Raw genomic sequence first — 25,855 nt, forward strand, 5'->3', positions numbered from 1 at the left:
GCCTTCAGGTGATATATAAATGCTACAAAAATGGTTGGGTTTGTCTGTTCTGGGCTACGGTGGAAATATGGCAGTGCAACACAGACTCCATGAAGAGGACCCACTCTTTATGTAGACAATAATGGCTCATTCAAAGCTAACAAAAACACAAGGATTCTTAGTTTCAGGTTATACATTAATGAAACATAGTTTTGAATATTATATTTGATTTCAGCTAATAGTTCCTCCAAAAAATAATAATAATTTGATGTAATTTCTATGCATAATTATAGGCAACATTTTCTTAAAACCCTAGATCTACTGATTTATAACTACCTCCAGGTCCTGTTCCTGCTCCTCCAGGTCCCGTTCCTGCTCCTCCAGGTCCTGTTCCGGTTCCACTTGGACTGTACCCAGTTCTACCTGGCCCATAACCTGCTCCACCAGGGCCAGTGCCAGCACCACCAGGACCATAACCAAGACCTTGTGACCCTGTGCCAACTCCAGAGCCAGGTCCCACTCCACCTCCCGGTCCTCCACCACCAAGGCCTCCAGCTGTGCCAGTGCCTGTATTGCCTGGACCAAAGCCATAGCCACCACCCAGCCCACCTGTGCCAAGACCAACTGCAGCTCCTCCACCTGGTCCTCCACCTCCAAGGCCTCCAGCGACACCAGTACCTACGCCGCCCGGCAGACCTGAAGAGATTCAAGGCATTTTGAGTGTCTCAGCTATTGACTAAAAGAGGTTTTTGAATACACACACTATATATATCATATTCATCATGTTTATTTATGCCTCACCGTATTTACGTGCTTTTGCTGAGCCAATACCATAACCTATGGAACAAACAAATGTCTAAGTAAACAGAAGCACACAAAAAATGTACAAATACTAAAGGAGATTCGTTATTGACACAGATATTACAGCAATGCTAAATTACATGACATGAAAACAATCTTTGTTGGGTGCATCCTGCACCTTGGTCTCATTTAAAAGACCCGAAAAGGGTGCACTACTCTATTCACCTAAGCCAGGTATGCTGCTGCCTGTTCCAACTCCACCTCCAAATCCAGGTCCACCTCCTGTTCCTAGTCCACCTCCTAATCCGGATGTGACTCCTGCTCCTCCTCCTGGGAATCTTCCTGCCCCAACCCCTAAAGCACCTCCTTGACCAAGTGCACCTCCTCCAGCTCCAGCTCCACCTGGTTGAAATGTAAATACATAGTAAGCAATAATTACATGTACATTACATGTAACTACCAAGCATTGAACACAAGGATAAGACCTCAGCTGATGTGTCTTTACCGTATTTAGCTGCAGCTTTTGCTGGATTCTTCGATTTGCCGGCCGCTGTAAATGACAGAATAAATAACATTCAGTGTTTCTGCCTTTCATGTATCATTGATGTTGTTATTTCTACTACCTATGTACCTGATTTTGGTGTTATGAGAGGGTAACCACGGAAAACCCCAGGCAACTGCTGTCCACGACCGTCTAAGGTGAGAAATACACGCTCATTCTGTAAAATACTCAATTGCAACCTGCCATGATATTTATTATTGTTAATTCATCTTTTAATATTAATGTTCAAGTAATACATGCTAAAGCTGCTTGTAGGATAATGTAGTTTATCAATTTAGGAATTTATGGTACTTACTGCCTGCTCCTCCTGGTCCAGCACCCCCCTGGCCGAGTACCCCGGCTCCTACAAGGAATGAGATAAAAGTTTTTGTTTAAGGTATGTCTGTCAGGATGCAATGTTCCAAGATTCATTAAAAGAGTGCTTTAACACACCAGTCTGAGGCCCAAGTCCAGCTCCTGTGGCCACTCCAGGGAGAACACCACGGCCTCCAAAACCTAGTCAGTAAGAGAAGACTTATTTATTGTAAGTCGCTTTGGACAAAAAGCATCTGCTAAATGTAAATGTAGAAGAAAATCTCTTACGTCTTCTATAAAAACATTGACATATATTATGGTATTGTTTAATGATTGCTTGATATGTTTGTGTTTGTTATATGTTAGTTATGTTACAACATACCCTGGCCCGGTACATATCCACCCTGATAGAGCCCAGGCACCCCAACTCCTGTGTGACAGCATACACACATTTAGGACATTATCCCAAAAAATGCAGTGTTTCTTGTTGGTCGTACACTATTAATAAGGGAATTTTACTTCTTTTAATTTTTTTTAATTTTTTTTACCTGGGACTTGTTTTGATGCTTTACCACCGCTCTTTCCTCCAGGTCCTCCTCCAGTCGTGCCAGTCTGTGGCAGCAATGGGACTGAAACAGGAAAATACAGCTTTTGCACAGAACTGAAATAGCAAACAGCATATTTGTATTCAATTGTAGAACACAAATATGTATATGTTGTATACAGTATAGCATAATGTCTCATATTATCTACCTCCTCCTGATACAGTACCTCCACCAGGACCAACTCCTCCTGCACCGCCAGGCCCAACTCCAGCACCACCAGGTCCAAATCCGGCACCACCAGGTCCAAATCTGGCACCGCCAGGTCCAACTCCAGCACCGCCAGGTCCAAATCCGGCACCACCAGGTCCAACTCCAGCACCACCAGGTCCAACTCCAGCACCGCCAGGACCAAACCCTGCACCACCAGGTCCAACTCCAGCACCACCAGGTCCAACTCCAGCACCACCAGGTCCAAATCCGGCACCGCCAGGTCCAACTCCAGCACCGCCAGGACCAAACCCTGCACCACCAGGTCCAAATCCGGCACCACCAGGTCCAAATCCGGCACCACCAGGTCCAACTCCAGCACCACCAGGTCCAACTCCAGCACCGCCAGGCCCAAACCCTGCACCACCAGGACCAAACCCTGCACCACCAGGTCCAAATCCGGCACCACCAGGTCCAACTCCGGCTCCGCCAGGCCCAAAACCAGCACCGCCAGGACCAACTCCAGCGCCGCCAGGCCCAAAACCGGCACCGCCAGGACCAACTCCAGCACCGCCAGGCCCAAATCCAGCACCACCAGGCCCAAAACCGGCACCGCCAGGACCAACTCCGGCACCGCCAGGCCCAAAACCGGCACCACCAGGACCAACTCCAGCACCGCCAGGCCTATAACCTGCTCCTGAGGTAAAAAACAAAGAAAATCCATTCATATTTCAGTGATTAGATCAAGATCTTTCCATATTTGATATAAGTAATGTAGCACATCAACGGTATCATACAAATAGGAGTTGGTTTGAAAGATTTGAAGGAAAAATGTAGAGAGACATAGAGATGCATCGCTATTAAACGATGCATCGAGAATCGTTTAATAATGGAATCGTGACCCTCTGAATCGTAATCAAATCGATTCGTGAGGTGACGATTCCCACCACTAGTAATGATGATGTCTAAACAGCAAATACCTGATTTAGGAGGTTTGGGACCAGCTCCAACAGTTCCTGGGTATTGACCTGCACCTGGTCCATAACCACCTCCATAGCCACCTGGGTCAGGAAAGAGGATTGTTTGTTTAATATCAGGTAATAAGCAGGTTTATTTGTGATGCTTTGAGCGAGCAGGTTGTTGTGTGTCCAGTGACCTCCAGGTGTGTAGCCTGCTCCAGCTCCCAGTCCTCCAGCTCCCTGACCTCTGCCAGTACCAAGTCCTCCTGCTCCAAGCACTCCTCCACCCAAACCTCCTGCCCCAAGGCCTAATGAGCAGATCAAAGAGAAATAGCACTTAGTACTTCCTATACTTGCTCTAGTAACTACAATACACTACATCATACGTTAATGAATTCAGTGTGTGCCTTTGCGACTCCACCCTTTTGTAATGTTATACATATATGATGGCTGCCCAAGAGAAACCTCACAAGGATTAACTTGTTCTCCGGAAAGGTTTTGAGCATTTGTTTGAAGTATGCATGTCTGACTTTAGAACTAAATCTCTTATAGGGTTTGGCTGTAGATGGATCAGTAACAATGACAAGGGTGTAGAGAGGGAACTGAAGTCTCTCTGACTGAGCAAAAACACTTGGAGTCGAGGTAACAAAACTGTCGCCACATCAAGCTATACATTTAATTCTCTCACTCTGTTAAAAGAGAGCTGGTACACATGATCCTTCATATTGAAATACAAGATATTAAACTTGGTCAGTCTTATGGTATTTGGTTGAATGAATCCATTTGTTTGTTTCTTTTTTCTCCTGAGATGTCAACTTTTGTGCACATTTTTTTGTGAATTTTTGCATGAAATTGCACTCGAGTGATTATAAACACATGCCTCCCATTGCTTTTTCAGGTGAGCCAGGATGTTTGTGTCTTATTCTACAGGGTGGAGCAGAGCAACGCAAACACACTTTGTGGGCATTATCGTGTGTTAAGCTGAGACGGCCAGACTTTTGGTAAACTGGAAAGTGTGACATATGAGTCTGTTTCCTGTGCTTACACTGACCCACTTAATACCCAGCGGCGTAATGGGTGAAATTCAAAAGCTTCGACAAAACCAAGGCTTAACCTCTAAGGATTGTTCGGATATTATCACCAACATTCCTCATCCTGCAAAGGCAACTCGCGTGTTTTGAGGATGAAAAACAGAGAGGCCTGAAATTCCAAAGCATATCTGTGTATTTGACTGACGTGATGACTTCCGTCCTTTATCAGGGACCTGCCATGCCTAATGCATTAGCCTTTATCACTGTATGTGTGTTTTTGTGTGTGTGTGCATGCATGAGGGTGGGTGGCCCCTCAACAATGGATTATAACCTTGAGGTAATGAGGAAATGAAATAATGGTACATGTATGCAATCCCTATCCTGCTTCACAGAGTTGAATAGAGGAACAATATTTACAGTACAGGGGCTGCCCACGTATCCATGTGTGTAGAGCGGAGAACTTCCCCTTATTGTGAATGTCACATGATGCAAGTCAACATAGCAGGGAATCTGTTGGTAGGTAATGAGCTAATAATGATGTTTGAACTAGATTTTGATAATGTGAACATAATTATCTTCTACTTAAGATCTAATATTTTACGTTAAATATATTTAGGAGTCAAAAACAAAACTCCTTGCCTGTGCCTTGGCCGCCAGGTCCAAAACCGCCAGCTCCTCCAGGCCCAGTTCCAAAGCCTCCAGGACCAACACCACCTGGTACAAAACCACCTGGCCCAACTCCTGGTCCTACACCCCCTGCTCCCTGTCCTGCTCCGAACCCTCCACGACCACCGTAGCCGCTTCCTAAAGAGACAAATAAGATGCCAAGAAAAATGAAATACACTTTTGCAGAGGTTAGAGGCATCATGATGTGTAGATTTGTTCCCACATACCTCATATAAACAACATTTTCTATGCATATGGTTTATGACATTTTACCTTTACTGTCTTTTTGTTTTCATCTTGGGAGGTTTTCTATTGCCTCTCAACAGCTCTCAACATGGTGATGAGTTAGCCTCACATACACGAGCATGAACTAAAAGCACTCCTATTTCAACAAAGCAAGGACAAGCTTGAATAACAACACAGAGGAAGATTGACTTCATTCTCTGCTCAGGTGGACATTACTCCACTATATCTTTGCATAGCAAGTAGTTTACAGCTACATTAATGCTCTGAATCTGTATATTGCACCTTTTAAATCAGTGCTCGAACAATAGGTGGGCCTGAAAGTCTTACCTGTTTTTGGAGGCTTTCCACCTATAAGAAGAACAACAATTAAATGAACAGTAGCACAATGGAAATCTTGTTAGACTTTGCTCTAGAGATAATAACGATCAACCAGTACCTCCAGGTACGACTCCCAGTCCACCACTGCCTGGCCCAAAGGTGCTTGGCCTGAAGCCTCCCGGTCCGACACCTCCCGGTCCAACCCCCGCTGGTCCGATACCTCCTGGTCCTTGACCACCATAGCCCCCTGAAGGAAACAGTCATTGTGAGTTGAAGATGAAGATGAAGACGAAACCAGATACATTTTTTGTATCTGGGGGCCAGCATGTTACCAGCAGTTTAATTCAGTGTTCTTCTGTTGAACAGTTAAACATGCTAGTCGTCTAACTTTAAATTTATAATCAGCTTTTATAATATTGAAGAGAAAACACTAATTGCATCCACCTCCACCTGCTGCCGGTCCAAAGCCTCCCAGACCAGCACCTGCACCAGGCTGAAATCCAGTCCCAGCTCCTCCAGGGCCAAATCCAGTTCCAGTTCCGCCTGGTCCGAACCCAGTTCCAGGTCCTGCACCGGCTCCTATGCCGGCTCCAGTGCCTGCTGCAGCTCCGCCAGCAGGTATGTATACACCTGACACAGAACACACAAACCAGTTTAATGATAAAAAATGTTTTCATTGATTACATTTCTACAGATTTGTGGAATTTATGAGTCATCATTCAGGTCTAATGAGGCTTCATTTACCACCTCATTAACTTGTCTAGTTAACAAGGATTACATTTCACAAATAGGATCAGATGCCTCACGAGTACAAAGAAAAAGTGTGTATGTGTGTGTGTGTGTGTGTGTGTGTGCGTGTGTTATCTGTAGCTGATGACAAACACCCCTTCATCCAAAAGGCATCCCACTTCAATCATAATTCTCACACTTTTCTGCACCTATATTTTCTTCCAAAAAACACGATAGCCCGAAATAGAAACACGGAGGGGAACAACTATAAAAGGAAAGGTTTAAGATCCCACAGTCCAGATGTGAAAAGAAGGTCTGTAGGGAATCTTAAAGAATGTGAGTTACTGATCTCACAGCAATACCATGTACAACGCATTAACAACACACAGTAAATAACTTAACTCTTCAGTCATTCATCTCTGCCTGCTGAATTCTACAGAACAGAAACCTCCCCCCACAAATATTAACCTCCTACGTACCCATTCACCAGAGATGTGATGAGATGTGTTATATTTATTTTATTATAATCTAGAACAATAGAATAAATAAAGATGACATCTCTTTAATTTGAGGTGCAGATGATCAGAGTTCACTGTTTGGAAAATACAGTTTTTGTAGGGTGACATAAATATCTCATAATTGAATTAGTAATGTTTGTATGATTTTATTCCCCATTCCATGACATCATACTGTAACTTATTGTTTTTAGCCACTCCAGGCTCCGGGGATGACAACATCTGTCTGTCAGTTAGCCCATCACTTTCCTGTAGACTGAAATATCACAATTTGGTGACTTTGGTGATCCAATTACTTTTCTTCTAGCGCCACCAGCAGTTCAACACTTTCATCTACTATAGTGAGCAAAGCATCTCACCATCTTCAAGATGGATGGGCACTAATTGTGGTACAAACATTCATGGTTACCAGCGGTTAAAACTGACAGATTTGGCACAGACATACATGGTTTAAGTATACTAAATATATATATTTTTTCTTGATTATTTAGTGTATTTTTCAGATTGTTTTTTTCTTTACAATGAGCATAAAGCCTCACATAGGTGCTTGGCTGTTGATTCTTAATCTTGTTGGGTGTGGATTTAAAATTAGCAGCTAAAAGTCTGTATTAAATGCAACCCTTTTGATTACAGTCGGATTCCTTTGTACATGTCGTCCTGCTCCAAACCGTCTGCTATCTAATAAAAGTACACTCATCCAGCCCACTTCAGTAAAACCAAGACACAGAAACTAAACAACCAATGACAGCCCGACAGTGTGATTCAAATTATAGAAGAGCCTGGAGCAACTTTTGAATCTCATCTAACAAGATGAGGAAGTGGATGACAGGACCGGCTTAAACAGACAAGACGGTTCTATAAAACTTTTAATAAGGTCCATTAAAAGTCGGCTGCAACACCTTATTAAAGGATGAAATAAAAAACGTGTGTCCAGGCCACAGGCCTAGAGAGGAGGAAGAGGGAAGATGATAAATACACCTGAGCTTTGTGAAGTCGCAGATGGTTTGTTGAAGGATTGTCGTTCTTATTTGACATGTTAATGCACTAAAATGCTTTTAAAGTTCATACAGACAAATACCACATGTTTTGAAGTATGAGAAAAGTTATGGCAAAGACATTCAATCATTCAACAAAGCAAAACAGTTCTGTTTATAGCTAAAAGAAACAAGGGTCTCCAGTGAGTAGTTGGCATATCTCTTGAACCCTTTTTGATGCAGGGAAGGTAAAGTATGTTCAACAAAAACACATTCTCCACAATCAGATGCTTAATCTGACAGCAAGACTGGAGATGGGTTTAGCCTTTTGTTCAGAGATTACACATTAATTCAAACAAGATGAGGTGAAAACTGACTGCAGGAGTGATAATGATGTCAGTAATAACCACTTATACTACAGCAAAAATAAATAAATAAATAAAAGTAAATTTCTCTTCAAACCACACTGAAATAGGTTCAAGTCTTTTTTTATCAGCAGCTCAGCAAATCTCCTTAAAATCACAAATCTCAGAAAATGCACTTTAACTACCATTAAAGACGACAGGACCTGAGTTCATGCATCCCTGTTACATAAACTTTCTGTGACACCTGGTCCACAGGTGCTGCGTTGCTGAGCGCCACACGCCTGCACTAAAGCATCCACCAACCTCCTTGCAGTGATGGTTTCCACAGAGCCAGGAGAAAGACGCCATGTAGGTACGTAGCCACCATCCCTCTCGCCATCTTGCTCCCAAATGTCCCTCTCCTCCCCTAAGGTCCAGGTTTTATCAAGGCTCAGCAAGGCCTTGAGAAAGAAGGAGGGAGAATGAGTGAGATCAGAAAAAAAAAGGGACAGGATGCAAGACAGGACACTGTAATTGGCTAAGAGACACAGAACGATAGACAAGGGGAGAGGGAGAGAAAACAAGGGATCACCTCATTAAAGCAAATGGGTTGTTCTAACCCCCCAGTGACAGTTAGGCTGCATTTATTTGGTTTTCTTACTGCCAAAAAGAGGGAGTATGAAGGGTGGGTGGGGGTCTGAGTGAAACACACACACACACACAGAAAAAAAGAGAGGGAGAGAGAGAGAACATATACGAGATGTAAGAAGGTGTGAATTGTAAAAATTGAGGGTCCCTGTTTCATTCTCCAGACACATGAAAAAGGATCTGTGCCAGAAGTTCCTTACAGATTTTAAAACAGTGTTATGTTTGTTAAGTGGAGGAGAAACAAGAACTGTTGTAGACTCATTAAGGCATAATTTATGTATGTTCGGTATTCATTTATGAAATGTAGCTTAAGAAGATGTGTGTGCTCAGATACACGTCTACATACATAGTTTTTCCTGATGAAGGGCTTTTTGAAAATGGCCTTATGTATGATACAGATATATTAATATAATGGATGAAGCCTTTTGTCTAAAGTGTGTGTGTGTGTGTGTGTGTGTGTGTGTGTGTGTGTGTGTGTGTGTGTGTGTGTGTGTGTGTGTGTGTGTGTGTGTGTGTGTGTGTGTGTGCACAAAGGGGGGAGGAGGTTACTTCCAAAACCTGAGTTTGTTTCCAAAGAAATTAAGTTATGTCAATTAAAAATAAAACATACCTGAACAAATGAAACCCTGTGACCTTGAAGTCAGATCGTAGCATCTTCTGAGAGGGGAGTAAACACAGAAGAAGCACATGAAAGTATAAAGAGACAGAAAATGAAGGAAAATAAACAGCAGACAAAGAATATGCAGGCGAAAAAGGAAATGTAAAAGACCGTACTCTCAGCACTGCAGTGCCGGACGTTTACTAGAGGACTTCTATCCACAAAGCCTTTTGTCCATCAGAGACCCATCTGCTATAGACGCACACCAGTCAGAATACCTGGAAACAATCAGGGTTTTCACTTCAACCAGTTATCACTGAGATTTGTCTCCATGTTTGGGGTGGCCGGTGCTGTCTCAGCCTCTTTCAGCCTCATTCTGGCAAGACTGAAACATATTCTTCTTCTGGAGATAATGAGCCTGGAAACAAATGTAAGAAGTGAGCTAATGTTACTTTAACATAGAGAGTCTCAGGCTGGGAGAAACGTGAATCCTGTTTCAGAAGTGATTTGCTCATCCTTTGGCAGACACATGTAGCCTCACAGTTGAGTATCTTTATGTAAATCCTGGTTACTTGTTGCACTTTGACCCCATGACTCTTGGCCAACTGGGTCAACCCGAACTTGGCTTCTGGATCTAAATTTTCAAGCACATTTGCAAGTGCTTGCCCAATGACTGCTGCCTCAACCATGAGATTCTCGCATGAAATGATAAATAGCTTATCGTAAGTGACAGAGTGAACCAGCAGCAGAGGCTAATGTGAGTTACACCAGTCTGCAAATGTTTCTGAGATGTGATCATGTAGAAACCTTTGGCCCCGAGTGCTGTCCAAAACTGCTCAATTACAAAATGAGTGCATTGTATATTTGTATTTCTGCATGAGTGTGTGTGCTTGCATTGCATAGCTGTGTATGTACATTTGCATTTGTGTGTGTTAGAGAGAAAGAAGGAGAGAGGCAGTGCTACCTGCGCACCCATAATTGGTCTTAAAGTGTAGTTTTATCGCTCTGTTTTCAGACCTTGTATGCTTTGTGTTCAGCTTTGATGGAACCACATAGTTATGCAGTGAAATAACTGGTGTACGAAGATTGAAGAATGGAGGGGGAATTGAAAACTATATGCCATATACATTTTATTCTTATGTTTATGATTGCTATGCATCATCCTAAATCCTTTTAAATGCACGAGGGATGTGCTTGTGGATTCCCCTGACCTGAGTTATGATTATTTATTTGCTACTTTGAATATTGGTTGACTTTCATAACCTGAAAACCAAACACCAAAACAAAGCCATTACAGTCTGTTATACAATAATGTCGTAAACGGTGATGAGCAAAAATTTCAGCTTTCATTATATAACCCCATCTTTTTTTCTGTACTCTGAATAGGAACAGCTTCTTTATTATTTTTTTTTAAAGTGAATGAACATTAGTATAGTATGTACTTGATCCAAACCATGCATTTGGTTGAATTACACAGTAAGACACAGCAGCAGTGATGCCATAGCGAGTAAGATTAAGTAAATTAAGAAACGTGGTTTTACTTTGGAGAGGGATGTTTGAATAGATTAGTATTGTTGTTATTCTTCATATGAAATTCTATTGTGCTTTAGTTACAGTTGGAACATGTAGACATGACATCATGTTGTCTGCATTTGGCCAGCTGTCACAGGAATTTAAATAAAAACCCTCAACAAAAATGGGCTCAGAAACCCAGGTGCTCTTGCCAACAATCCTTTAAACAAAGTTAAGGTGTTATTCTGAATGTGGCCATCAGTGCCGTAATATGTGTAAATAGTGTGATTCATAGGCTTTCACAGTCATCACTACACACACACACACACACACACACACACACACACACACACACACACACACACACACACACACACACACACTCATCCACCTGCTGTCCACTTTCCACATCCACACAACCTGCAGTGCCCCCATCTTTGCCAGCTCAGACAAGCGTATCGGTGTTACAAATAAAGTAGCCAACTGAATAGTGGCTGCTTTGAGTTTACCTAACGTCTACCTAGCGTTTACCTAATGTCTGTTGCCTATATATGGGCGTGTGTGTGAGTAATGGAGGACTGCTCACCCCCACTTAACAGTAATTTACCCCTCTGGGTGACAGATGGAGGGAAAGCTAGTGATAGAGAGAAAAAGAGGGAGGTAAAGGCAGACAAGGAGAAAGAGAGTGAGACAGAAAAGGCGTGACCCATACAGACAGAAAAGGCAGACAGACGTGCACTTGTTTGATTTGATAAAGTACTCAAAGTGCTGGTGAATATCAGGCTTAAGGTCTGGGTAGGATCGACTTTCACCACATATCTGTGCCAAAGAATTACATCTGCTAATCTCATGACAAGTCCACAGACCTGATGCCCACCCGTACACACACACACCCCATAAAAAACAAGTCATCATGGACATTATTCACTTATTCAGTTATTCCACTACACAGTTGTAAGGAGATAGTCAGGTGCATGATGGAACCAAATGGGAAACATTTGTCTCGTTGTTAAAGTGCAACATCAAGAATTATTAGTCAGCATTTGGTCTATTTTGCCAAAGTATTGCACGACCAGTGAAGCTGTCTGAAGAGGTTTGGCAATGTCGAATGTCGAATATTGTATACGATAATTTAGATCTCTGTACAATGTATGATCCATAATTATCAGAAGCCCCAAATCTATGAGGGATGACGCACCACTGATGAATCTAAAATTTTGCTCAAGTGTTGGTATGGTTTAAGTCTGAACAATCTTGTCTGCTTCCCTTATGCTTGTGGATGTAGACTACCATCTAGCATGGGGGGCATGTTAGAGCTCACCTCCCGCTCCGCCCAGGCAGCACCACAGTGATGAACGGGACTGACAAGGATGTACTATCAATGACTGGATTTAGGGGAAAACAGGGCAAAACAAGGCAAAGGAAACCGGTTACATGCCTGAGTCGGTAGTGATGCCACATGTGGCGGACCATTTAAACTAAAGACAGTAAGCATTTGCTTAAGTGGCTTAATTAAGTCATTGAGGTAGAATTACATCACGTTAGCATGGGAACACTTACAATCCCCCAAAGTGGTTTCTCCTCTTGTTTTCACGCCGTTACAAACTGAAAAAAAGGAGAACACACAAATAGCGTATGTGTATACACATGATCACACGCGTTTTATATCACAAAATGCGTCTGAGGAGTGTGACATCAGATGAGTTATGCGGTGCAATGGCGTCTATTACTAGAAGGCCCCTTCCCATGACTCATAACGAAGGCTTCTCCGTTCTATCTTCCCTGGAGGTTTGAAACAACACCAAAGCGCAGCGCCTTACACAAACACTGCAGCGCTGTAGCATATAGCGGGGACCATCCATCAGTGTGCAGCAAGGGGAAAAGGGGACTGAAAGACATGAGGGAGACAGGAAAAAGCTTAGTTAGGAGTTCATGCAGTACAGAGTGAGGGGCCTGAGAGGTCACAGCACTGTGTGTGTGCATGCGTGTAGAGATCAGCTGCAGCGTCTTTTATCGCTTGTGAACTCTTGAGCTCACTGTGAACTCGGCATAATGGCACCGAGGCTGCGATGCCAAGTTTCTTTGCATTAGTGAACAATGGAGTGTGTGTTTGTGATTGTGTGTCAGCAGGACTGACAGTTTCTGTTCAGAGGAAGCAGTCAACATGAAGCCCGGAGCTGCAGCTACATAGATTAAAACGAGAGTGCTGCGTGAGACGAGTGAGTCCCTTCTTCCTTAGTTCTCACTTTTTAACCTCCTGCCCCCTTCCCCTGTTTCACCACATTCACTGTATATATGTGTACAGGACTGTAACCCATCCAGTGTCATGCATGGGTCAGGCCTAAAGTAGGCACGGAGTCTGATTGAAACGTAACCTCCCAGCACCCGGAACCCCCATCATGCAATCTGAGATCACTTAGCTCCCCCGTTTAGCGAGGATCACCCAGCCGAGGACCCCGATGATGAGTCCATATCTGTCATCGCCACAACATCGGGACTGAGGCAACCAGATGGAGGCAATTTGGATGCGGAAATCATCTCATTCTGCTGCTGACATCATCAGAGGGAGACAATTAAGACGGCAGGCTCATCTATCTTCTTGCCTGATCAGATGCATCAAACTTGATGCAACCTCCCAGTTCACAACCGTCAAGTGTCTTATGGAGGATGCTTGGTGATTGGTCACAGTCTAAGAGATGATGATGAATTTGGCGATGTGACGATGAGGACGAGTGCAATTCATCGTCTTTGTTTAGGTCTGTAATGACAGTGTGTGTGTGTGTGTGTGTGTGTGTGTGTGTGTGTGTGTGTGTGTGCGTGTGCGTGTGCGCGCGCTTGTGTGTTCACACCAAGCATGTTTGAAATGATATTAGTTTCTCCCTTGACTCTCTTCATTTGCTCAGGTGCTAAACATGCCAGTCAATCTGTATCCACCCCACCTGAAAACACAGCTGTTGGTCCCGTTCCAAGTGAACCGTGGTGCAGCTCATGAGTAGCGAGAACATGTTAGCGGCTACAGGAAATTGCCCTCAAACGCACCATTTTACAGGCGTAAGGAGGCAGACTCTGACATCTGATAGCCAGTTATTAGTCACGCTGGAAAGTCTAGTACAATGTATGTAGTATGTTGATCTTTTTTTGACGCATGTTTTTACAGGGTATGAACACCAAGGAAGGTGAAATATCATGAAGAGGTCAGAAAGTCCAGTTTTGTTCGCAATAACTTATTTGACAATGAGGATGCAAACAAGTAGGGTTCCCTTGCAGGTTTGAGAGTTAAGAAAATATATAGTGAGTGCAGGCCTTTATTATTAGCATGTACAGTAAATAACCAGAGGTTTGTATGTAACTGGTTTAAACCAGACCTCAGATATTGAGACATAGGGAGCGTTACACATGTGGCGTTTTCCCTTGCTAATATTTTGCACGTCAATATATTTTTTCAAACTGCGATTTTTTTCCGCAAATACTTTTCCACCGAACATGAATATTAAAAGGCAAAAAAATTACTTTTTTAAGAACTAGGTAATTTTTGCTGAGCCTTCGCACTACAAATAAAGTCATCAACCATTCACATTATATGGAACAGTTATAACAACTAATTTATAAGCAACAAATAGACCAAATCCTACGTGCTCACGCCGTCCAAAGGCCTGCTGTGTTACAGACAAGCTCATTCTGCTGACTCTGTGGAGTCGTACATTAACCAAGTGGCCTGCAATGTCAGCTTCTTATCGCCATGATTAATGTCATGTAAATGCCACCGCGGCAGTGGACAGGTGGCAGGGCCCGTGGGTCCGTTACTCGTGATGTTACACAGTTGCACAGTCTCTCACCGTATCACATCCACCGAGCCCAGACCGAACACATTGCTCACATACAGCACATGCATCATTTATGCACAACAGCCGACACATTTTAGTTGGCGCTCAGAGCTGTTTCGATTCCTGTTTTTTATTGTTGTCTTAACTACTGTGAGAAAGATGCAATAAGACTTCACTTTCGATGGGAACATTTTAGAGAAAGAGGCTTGAATAAACGAGTCAAATGTGACTAAGGTGGTAAAGTCTTTATGGTAGCTGCTCATATTTTGGTAGATGTCTCAAAAGCTACATTTCTAGCAAAAAGTGTCTAATTTCACAACATGTTGTAGATATTCTGTTTTAAGGCAGTGTACTTTATCCTGACTCTCCCCTCACCACAACTTTTGCTTGGCTTCTACATTTGCAAGCACAATTTAGGCAGTAGTATAAGTAGATTTGGTCAATCGAGTGAAGCATAGCTTTACAAAAAGGCCTAATGGACTAACTGAATTACAATAAAAGTAACTGAAATGGAAATGTTTTTAACATGTCTGCCCCAACCCCCTGGCATTTGTTTGGAGGAATGCCCATCTTATAGGTCTCGTAACATTAGCATCTGTGTGTTTGAGCCAACGCTAAAGTGAAACGCAGTAATTACGGCCCTTTATGTGTCTATGCAGTGTTTATGTTGTCTCCAAAACGCTGGGTTTTCTGAAGCATCTGCCAACAATGTGAAACATTAAAAAAAAATATTAGAAAAAGAATGAAGTGAGAGACGATTATGCTGTTTTTTGTGAAAGTTTGTCTTGTACCCGGAGGGCCAATGAGCAAAGGCAGTCATTTAAATTCGTGCTCACCAGACGGGATTCAGACTAGATTCATAGCTTGTCAGATGACTTAATGCAGCAATTACAATTATCTCTTTCCAGGCCGATAGCCTGAGCCTCAGACTACATGAGATTGGGAGCGTAGACGTGAAACCCACTCGTGGATATCTGCGCTGTGCAGAACTGTGTGTGTTCAGTGTGTGTATTGCCAGCACATGCCACAGCTATGACTGTAAAGTGTCTGATCTTTGAATCGCATCCAAAAATGCAACAGGCGAATTGAATCATTGTTCAGAGAGAGAGAAGAAAAGCGAGAGAATTGTGGAGCGAAAGAGGCAATCGAACGGATCTGCCACTCACGCCTTTGGCAACAGGATTTATGGGCTCTGCTTGTGGCGCATACCTATAATACGATCTCTCCTCCTGACCATACATAGAACGATATAAATATTGAGCTGAGACGTTTTGGCAGCTGAAACTGTGACTTAAATACTGAAACTATGAGCAACTCTGATGGCTGTTTCTTCGAGGCAAAAGAGAAAATAAAACTAATGAAGTTACTGTCATCTTTTTATAGACTAACTGAGCACCCTGGCCAGCAATGCCATTAATCATAGCTTGTGAATGCATTCGCTGGCTGGAAACGTGATGCACAGTGTTACACGTATGCTCTGCAAAGTTGTTTTGGGGTGATTCTGATGGGCAACAGTGGCCATGGAGATGCTTTGTTATTATTGCTTTTATTGTTTGGTTTCCCAGAGACGCCACCATCGTTTTTTACTTTGTTGGGGGGATTGAAAAGAATTTGCTCCGAGCAGATGAGGAAAAATCGCATTTACAAACAGCAACAGTCATGGCTCAATCATGCTAGATTCTGACTGGAGCTTTCTCCCAACCGCATACTACGACTAAATTACAATTGAGTATGTTGTTCTTTTATACTGGGAAAATACACTCACGCGACAGCCTATTAATAGGTGCACCTAGCCTAAACTCATTAGGTCCTACAATAAATCTTATCTCCATTAAGGTCGCAATGTTCAATTTTAGTTTTTTTGTTTTAGAGATGTGTTGATTTGACTTTGCGGCCGTTTTGGATGTTGTAGTTTGTGGTGCTGTTGAACTTTTTTGTTTTGTACTGACAGGTGTTTTCAGTGATATGAATAGGGAAGTCAAAATATTAGAAAATATGCTTAAAGAAAACAGTGAAAGAGAAAAGATGTCAAATATTGATTCGCTGGCTATATCACAAATCATTGGGAACATGAGTGGCTTTTGTATTACTGGAGAGAATAAGTGAACGTAGTATTATGTATGTTGTTATTTTAACTTGGTGGAAGGGCTCTGATGTAGGAGGTCAATTTAGATTCATGGACAACCTGGACAGTGGTTTGCTCTGGATTTTGGTCCATCTCCCCACGCTGGATGGATGTATCTACAGCACACAGTTCAATACAACCCAGCTGTTGGCATTTCATTAAAACGTTTACATTTTTATGAAGCAGTCATTGGTCATTCAGGTCTAATAGGCCACCTCTATAAGTGTTCGGTCGGAGTTTGCAGAACAGACAAGCCACTGGGGACGTGAAGTTGTCTTTTCATCATGTGTTCGAGCTCCATTATCTGGGGAGGTCACGGCAGACTTGAGTCAAAACCATGACCTCACTGCACTGTGGGAAATATCCGTGGTGTTCTACCTCCATCGCGGTTTAATTTAATCATGTTCTCTCTCTCTGTCATGATTAGGATTCATGTGGCTGGGTTTCCCAGTTACTCTTAAAGGCATACTCCCCTGCAAACTATCTTTTGAGTATCAAATACCCGGTCGTAGTGGACTTAAAAGGTGGCTCTGAAATGTTTGTATGGTTCTGTCAGTTCACTGCTGTTATACAATGGCTTCCAAAGGCCCCGGGTTCTCTGACTCACTTCTGCTGCATAATCCACTGTGTTTTTTATTTGATCAATTAAAGCAGTTATAGTCTACAACTTTGCAATGCTACTTACCAACTATCTGAAAACGGTCGCCACTAAAAATCATCCTCCGTGGATTTATTACTTCTTTGCTTCTTACTCTTCCACTTTTCCACAGCAGGCCTTCTATTTCCATTCCAGCTAACATCTGTAACTGACCGATTAGGATCCCTGCCCACAACATTTGTGGTTCCTTGCTACCATTGTTATTGCTGTGGCAAAACCGTCTTGCACCTGAGCCTATAATCTCCTCGGCTTCTTGAATTGGATGCACGCCACTTTGACTCTAATCAGAGAAGTGTGCACATATTGAACTAAGTGATAACTGGACTCAGGCCTCTAGGAGACAGAAATCAAGAGTTTATGATCAAGCACAGGAGGAGACAACAGTATTGAAGAAGAAAAATGGAAGGTCAGCCAGGAAGACAACAAAATAATGATTGATATAGGCTTCTTTTATTGAATAACATTTATGCATTCTTGTCCAGAATGAGAATAAGGTGAAATCTCCACATCTGGTATATACATGGTTTCTTCGATCCCCATGTCGGCATTTGATGAAGACCTGGGACTGATGAGGTGTGACTGGAATTCTGCCTCTGTGAAGGTTACAGTGTTACATTGTTGTCGACACATAATCGCAGAGATGTTGAGTAAAGTCTGTGGTCATTTTGAGCTCTTTACGTTGTACCATTATTTTGTTCCCTCACTGCGTATATGGGGAGACCAAATGTAATTCTACTCACCTGCTTGCACTTATGTTTTTACCCGTCAATGTTTGTGAGGCTATACACTGTTTTTATTATGCAAAGCCTAGATTAATGGGGAATTAGACTTCATAAACCCAATCAAACTGTGCGACCATGAGTTATGAATTGTAAATATGAACCACATTGCCTGCACGACATCTTATAGCCGGGGGGATTTACGATAACACGCCTGCTTCACACGCTCTGCCCTGCTCAGAAGTATGACACCGTTTCGGCAACAGGTATCGACAAAGATATCACCCACATCAAACCACGGAGTCCCACTATGAATGTTTGATGCTCCATTTAGAGGGAGTATTCTCTTACAACACGCGCTGTACTGTAAAAGGTCAGGGTGCTGGCAGCAGAGACAGGAAGAGATGATGTCACTGCCCGGGGAATATCTCTGAATCCCTCCCGACTTGGATGTTTAATTTACAGCACATTAACCAAATTAATACCATATTGTTACCTATGACCTACTTTAATGTTGAATGTGTGTTTTTTTGGTAGAACATGTGAAGTTGAACATGACTGGTATCGCTACATGCAGGGTGACACCTTCCACTCAACCCAGGTTTTATGTGTGTGTAGACAGATATATCTTGACACATATATCTTGAATGATTTTTTCTTTTTTGCCTTTATTTCATAGAGGACAATGGTGAGGTGACAGGAAATGAGAAGAGAGAGAAGGGCTAACATGCAACAAAGGTCCAAGGTCAAACTCAACCAGGGAGTTTGTGATAACATGGTCAGTATTCTAAACACTGAAGACGCCCAAATACGAGTTGAGACACCTCCCTATTTGAGTGTAAGTTTATTCCCCAAAGAATAACACAGGATTAATTACTGGTTCATGACCAAAAAAGTCTGTGTATATTATTCCTCACAGTCAGGCGATCACAGATGTCACAGTTTTCCTGAAAATTAAAGATGCATGCTCTACATGTGCGTCTTTAATCACCACAGAGAATACGATAGATCGATCGAGAGAGAGACGGAGAGCATGAAACTTTGTGAGCATGTGATATGGAAAAGATGGATATTATCTTGTTAAATTCTACATGATTAATGCCCCTGTCCTGAGGACCCAGAGCTCCATGATGATCTAATAACTTCACATCTGCCAGGGCACGGACAGCGAGGTCTGTTCACACCAGCATAAACAGAGTATTGGTGACACCTTCAACTCTCTGTCACTCACATGCAAAATATGAAGTAAATACTCACCTTTATTTATTGGTATAAGCTGTGGCAACAAATGTTTTTAGAGGCAGGAGGTGAGAACTACAACTGCTCTTTGTAACCACTGTATGACGAAAGTGGTGCGAAGGCCAAGGAAAAGACAGGGTGTCGTGTGTTGTGACTGTCATGCTGTCAAGGAGCTTAGGGACAGTTAAAACTCTCTCCCCTCTGACTCAATCAAATTCATACACGTGGAACTTCTATACTTTAAGAATCTGACATAAGAGAGGAGATTTTCAGGACTTAATCGCTGTCTGTACTGGATATGTGGAGGTAAGACAACATTTAACTTTTCTAACAAAACATTATTTTCAGGTGATTATACACCAAAGAAATCCTACTTAAAAGTGATGCATCATTTCTGCTAATAGATCTGCCTAAATCCTACTTTAGACCAAAAAAAGTCAAGCTTCAAATCCCACTCCCCAGTATTTTGTGGAGCCTGTTCCAATATCGGACCTCTCACCGTCTTTAGTCTCGATTCAAGTGCCCACTTGTGTTATGTTTTTCCGATTCTCTACAAAATTATGTTCAGATGCAACTTAATAGCACTCCGAATTACATTTCCAGGGAAACTTATTTATTTTCCAGACGATATAGTCCTAGATAAACAGTTTGATTAATGTGGTTAATGTACAAAAAGAAAATACAAAGAACGCTACAAATTTACTTACTTAGGCTAAGGCAACAAAACTCCTTGATACGGTTTGATTAAAAAAACCACATGGTTTGAAATGACTATGAATTTGAAACAAAAAATTGCAACTTTGTTATGTTAACGCAGCAAAAGTATTTGGTTCAACCGGGACACGAACAGCAGTCTCCTGGATGACTTTTACCTTGAAACATTTTTCACCATGCAGTTTTGTTGTATGGGAACGTCATTTTTAGGGGACCCGGCTGTCCCAGTAACTGAGTGTAAAGATGTATCAGAGCTCACAGGGACTTTCTTAATGAGGCCTTTTTGTGGCTCCTGTGGATACATGATTCAGATACCGAGACCTTTGCAAAATCCAACATGTCATAATCTTCCTCTTCTGTTGATTATTGCCGGAGTCTATGTGTACAACACCATCAAGAACTTGACTGGTGTGGTGCAGTAGACCATGGTGAATTGTGATTTTCAGATGTAGGAGACACTTGTGTTTTTATATCTTATGCTCTGTTTTGATGATTGTATTCACACTTTTCACTACACTGACCTTTGTTCTATCGATGTGTCAGAGTAGGCAAATTGCAAAACACCTACGTTTTGACACCTAACATAACTCAAGCATTTAGAGCATATAACTAAATGTAGCCCAGACTCCATTTACTGCAGAAAGCCTAAATGACTAAACAATTATACAAGCTCAACAAACACATTGCTTTGTATCTGCCGCTTTATGAACTCCATCCAGACAACATGACTGATCTGCCACGTGCGACTGCTTGTTGTCTCAAAGACAAGTCATCGGTAACTGAGGTTAAACCAACACTTCATCACGAAAGATGAGAGAAAATGCACAGATAGTTGGAGACGGACAGGGCCCTGAGGATAACCATCTCAGTCTAATCATCACCAGCTCTGTTTGAATTTTGGCTGCAGCCCAAAAGGGGAACACTTTCATTAACCCTACAGTCGATCCACCGTGAAAACAAACACATTAGCTTGCCATTCTATGACTCACCGCCCTTTTACATCGGCCGCAAATGTTAGCACTGCCAAGCTTTTTCCTGTCCGCCAGGCCTCGCCCTTCCTCGCCCTTCCTCGCTTATTTCTGCCATCACGGTGCTATCTCACTTTCAACTTTTAACCCTCAGAGCTGGAAGCCGGATAAAGCAGACTGACTGACCTTATCGTTTTCACAGACTGCATAAGGGGTTTGGAATGAATAGAATTATCGGACAGACCGTTTCATATCTATTCAACATGTTTTTGTGCTTATTTTCCAAGACGACGAGGCCTTGTTGCTATTATCTCAAACGTAGCCTGTGACTTTTAATGAAATTACTTAAGTTATTTGGTCTTAAAGCAACATTTTCTCCAACACAAAAATAATTAGACAATTGTGCTGAGTTTTTCCTCTTTGTGGAATGTAATGTAATGTAAATCTGTGCCAGCAATCTAACCTCAGCCATATCTAAATATGTCCGTATATAATATAGATGATAAGGATAGGCTCGTACCAGTGTTTATCTTGTATTATTACCCAGATCTACAGTCAAGTTAATTTCTGGATGTTTAGGGGATTTTGTCTTTAGTTGTCTGTCAGATAGACCTTGTATTCAGGCCGTATGCAAATCTCACCTTCTGCACCAGACTTAACCTACACTAAAGGCCTCAGTTTGCTTCAAAGAAAGTCCTTGTCAGATCGTCGAACCCACGTCTGCATGCAACAAGTCATGCCACTTTATACTGCAATTTACAAGATGTGCACTAAAGCAAGGTTCGAACACCTCTCTTTTTTCATTCTTCACACAAATCGTCTACAAACAAGTGAGACACAATGAATGCCATCTGGAGAGACTGACTGAAAATCCCCATTGTACGATTAGTGTTGAGGCTTCAAGGACACGTAAAACACACAGAGAGATCAGGGAGGCAGATGCAGCTAGGGAAATGTGGCAGGCTTTTCACGCCGCCTTAGTCTTAAAATGTTTGCTTTGATCAAAGCACACATCATAATATAAATTCCAACCAGGGTCCTATCCTTAACCATACCTATCTATAAAACATCTTCTTAGTAGGGTTGTTGGGGGGTAGTGCACAGCCGGCGTAGCACTGTGGGAGACTTGTTTAAAGAAAAAGTTGCATATCCATGTACCACCTTGAGTTTATTGGTTTTTGTGACCTTTGTTAAACTCTGAAAACAACAAAACATTCTCTCATGATCAAACCTTCCCAGTATTTCCACAATAGAATTGCTCAACTTTTCCCTGCTTGAAAAACGACCCCATGCACAAGTCCTTAGGGCTGATTTTAATTCAGTGGTATACTCGGTCAAAGCCATGCACACACAGTCCAAACAGTCTAATCTATTGGAAAATGTCATTTCTGGAGACTAATAATTTACAGAAGGGATGTAGGCCAACATTATTCTAGCATGTTAATCAAGCATGGACATATAAAACTTAAGAGGCCGTTGTGTTATCATAGAAAACATACATGTGTAATCACAGTCTAAATGCTTGCAGGCCTCTGTCTTATGTCACGACAGCCATGGTTTCACATGATTCAGAGCTGATAGCCGACTATGTCCGCTCTTTGTGTATAAAAACATTGGCTGCATTTGCAAAAAGGTATGAATGTGATTATCTTTCGGTAAATATTGTAATATGGCCATCGATAACATGTGATCTGCACCCACAGATTTGATAAGAAGACCATAGTGGAGCTACTTCTGTGCATTTTTATTTTTTATATCTATATCTATAATCCCATAAATATAGTTTATAGGAGGCAGCATCTCTATCTTGTGGAACGCTGGTCAGCATCAGTTTAGCCTTGCGTTATTTGTCGGACAACGGGTTTAACAAGGAACAGTATGAAAACAGTAAAATGTGAACTCTCTCAGTGTTCTCGTGAAGGAGGCTAAAGTTGGCAAATGCTGTAATTCTGGCAGGGAGGTATACCAATGCTGCACTGCCTTAAATGGGAAACAGACACCCTGACCTGTGCTTTACTACAACAAGGTCCTGATTAAGACCAGATTGGTCTGCCTGTGGTTGGTTCTGAGCCATAGCCAATTCCTACTCGGGGACTGTTAACGTTGCAGTATGAATGCATTCATGTAAATCTCCCCCGTCCAGCCACTCACCACCACAGTATCTGTTTATGGACATAGAAGAGCTCTTGTCATTGTCAAATAGCTGGATAGATTAAAAACAATATGAAATAATTCATTCACATTCAGGTGCAGGACAGTACAGTTAGATTACAAATAGTGTGCATATCTAACAATCAGCGTTATATACTGTGTATATAAAAAGACACATGGACACAAGGATTAATGAAGGATTGGCAATATTCCACCATACAGATGTTGAAGGATGCATTTTTTCTCTCTTGACCATTATCTCAAGTTGTTCTGTTTTGCTAATTGGTTCAGAAAACTAAAGCTAATTTTTCCAGGCTAATCTCATTAAACAAACTGTTATCTGACGTTAACAAGATCATATTTTAATTAAAAAATGTCCTCATTCAAGCAGAAGACTCGCAGGGAATGTGTATTTCAGTCATCCTACTGCTGCTGCTATACTTTTATCCAGACTGAAATATCTAAGTATTGGAGGGATTGCCATGACATTTTTACGTATATTCATGGTCCTCAGCACAGCATCTGTGCATGTTGACATGGCTAAACCATGAATCATTAGATAACAAAACTATCTTGGGAAAAGAAGAGCGAGACAAAGTTTGTTTTGATGCTGTGTTGTTGATCGTCACCTCCTTTCTCTTTCAGGGTGACATGTTTTCATAGCCCCTTGCATCTGCAGTCCTGGTTACATCAGTTAAACGTCGTGTAACGTAACGCGTTAGTTTCGTGCGTCAAGCAATCAGTAACTTCGTTATTTTCTTTAAAAAGTAATCCGTTATTTAAAGAATTTCTCCGGATACGGAAAGGAAAATCCCGACTGCAGCCTGCTTTTTGTCAGACAGTAGTGTTCCACCTGCGGATGTGTCAGCGGAGGCGCAGCGCTGTGATGCGTCTGTGCCCTGCTGCTGACCTACATTACCTGTGTCAGCGCTTCAACGTTACGCTGTAACGTAACTGATTACTTTTAATTGATGGTAACGTTGTAACCTAATTAACTACTTTCCAAAGTAACTATACCCAACACTGGTCGCAGACATGTAACTATGGAATCCAACACACATACACATTTCGGTCATAGATATCTAACCCAAAGGAGATTTAGTAATTCTACCAGAATTGTATTTGTTTTATGTTAATATTTCACACATTTTTTTCATTTCAGCTTGACGTTAAAGGGCGGGTCCACCATTATTATTATCATGTTTTTAAATCACTCTCTAGCTTCCCACTGCTGTTCCTATACACATATACCTGGTTGGCAATCTTCTGACCCCACTCCGGTGTGAAATCCTGTAATCCTACACAAGTTCCTGAAAATGGTGCAGTTTCCTGAGAATGAACCTGCATCTACAGAATTTCTTTTGTATATATTGGAGGGGGGCGTGTCCCCAGGTCCCTCATGGCGATTACGCACACGGTGTATGACGGTCAATAAGCAAGCGCAAGTGAGGAAATAAATGTATTTTATTATTTAGGGTGCTTTTTGGCATGAGACTGTGACATTGCAGAAGTGTAGCATCGCCCCTCCAGTTCCCCCATAAACTCATATTAAGCACATGTATAATGTAACTGTACACTGCTCCAATATCCTACTGAGTATTTCACTGAGGCAACATGTCGTTCATCCCTGTGCATTCTACTTGGGTGTGAATATACAGGGGAGCCACATGAACAATTCCTGATTAATAATTGCAACCCACAGATTGCTAAGGCCGTTGTGTTTCATTTGACATTCCATCTGTGGAGGTCGGTTATTGAGGAATAATTGCTTGTTTGTACATTTAGTCTCTTTAGAAGCGTGGGCGCCTGGAGGCGTTAACGACCCGCTGCCATCATGTCTTCAGCAAATAGTGTTCTTCGACATATAGGGTAAGCAGCAGCCAAAGAGCCACAACTTACTCTGCAGGCTCGAGTGGGAAAACCATGTTGAATAGAAGCAGAAGCTTTGCACCAAAATATCCTTCCACTCTGTTTTGCAGGTTCCCGGCCGCACATATATGATATGTTATTAGTCGTATTCTTCTTCCTCTCTTTGCAGCTATATGGAACCTGCGCGGCGAAGAAAATTATTTCCGGCTGCGATGGTAAACAACTGCTGTGAAACGGGAGTGATATTTAATTTGCAATCACAGGCCGAGACGAACAATCAGCCTGGCGGACGACAAAAGAAGAAGTCGTTAATGATATGACACACTTTAAAAGAAACTTTCTGATTTACTCAACATGAAATACAAGGCCATTGAAAAACAAAGCCTTTCGTATACAAACATAGCACTGTGGTGTCCATGGGACCACTTTAATGACACATAGGCAACCTATTTACCTGAAGTAATGTTCCTCTCTCGTCCCTCTGAAAAAGCGTTGGACGTTGGAACATGCATACACATTCGTTTGGGGGTTTGAGGAGAACCATCTGAAGCTCGAAATCACACTGCAACACGGTAAGACTCGATCACAGCTTTCTATCCAATAAATATTAAAGTATTTTCTTTCCTCTTCCGTCGGTGCTCTGAGGTTTCCCCTCCATGT

The 25,855-nt window shown here is 42.1% G+C and overlaps 2 protein-coding genes and 1 long non-coding RNA gene across 3 annotated transcripts in view; 1 reads left to right on the forward strand and 2 right to left on the reverse strand.

Moving 5' to 3' along the window:
* Positions 1-5,041, reverse strand: part of LOC311025828 (uncharacterized protein) — a 20,007-nt gene extending 14,966 nt beyond the window's left edge. Inside the window, exons 1-12 of the mRNA XM_084028955.1 lie at positions 5,018-5,041; positions 3,545-3,655; positions 3,369-3,449; positions 2,185-3,085; positions 2,019-2,066; positions 1,775-1,837; positions 1,638-1,685; positions 1,412-1,474; positions 1,286-1,330; positions 1,006-1,182; positions 781-816; positions 316-675 (exon numbers count right to left, since the gene is read on the reverse strand). Coding sequence (XP_083885081.1) covers positions 316-675; positions 781-816; positions 1,006-1,182; positions 1,286-1,330; positions 1,412-1,474; positions 1,638-1,685; positions 1,775-1,837; positions 2,019-2,066; positions 2,185-3,085; positions 3,369-3,443 — 1,816 coding nt within the window. The 5' untranslated portion in view covers positions 3,444-3,449; positions 3,545-3,655; positions 5,018-5,041. The remainder of the gene's footprint in view (positions 1-315; positions 676-780; positions 817-1,005; positions 1,183-1,285; positions 1,331-1,411; positions 1,475-1,637; positions 1,686-1,774; positions 1,838-2,018; positions 2,067-2,184; positions 3,086-3,368; positions 3,450-3,544; positions 3,656-5,017) is intronic.
* On the reverse strand, positions 4,995-8,618 carry LOC311025829 (uncharacterized protein). The gene is made up of 5 exons (XM_084028956.1): positions 8,495-8,618; positions 6,053-6,238; positions 5,727-5,855; positions 5,618-5,638; positions 4,995-5,182 (listed from the first exon to the last, which is right to left on the reverse strand). The coding sequence occupies exons 1-5, from the start codon at positions 8,568-8,570 to the stop codon at positions 4,998-5,000; spliced, it is 597 nt and encodes a 198-aa protein (XP_083885082.1). The 5' UTR covers positions 8,571-8,618; the 3' UTR covers positions 4,995-4,997.
* Positions 6,088-25,554, forward strand: LOC311025830. Its single transcript, XR_014598426.1, has 3 exons — positions 6,088-6,226; positions 8,447-8,543; positions 25,365-25,554. It is a non-coding gene; the product is annotated as an uncharacterized lncRNA (long non-coding RNA).
* Positions 25,555-25,855: the final 301 nt, after the last annotated feature.

Source organism: Eutrigla gurnardus (assembly GCF_963514095.1).
Source record: "Eutrigla gurnardus genome assembly, chromosome: 15".
In the NCBI taxonomy this organism is placed as follows: Eukaryota; Metazoa; Chordata; class Actinopteri; order Perciformes; family Triglidae; genus Eutrigla; species Eutrigla gurnardus.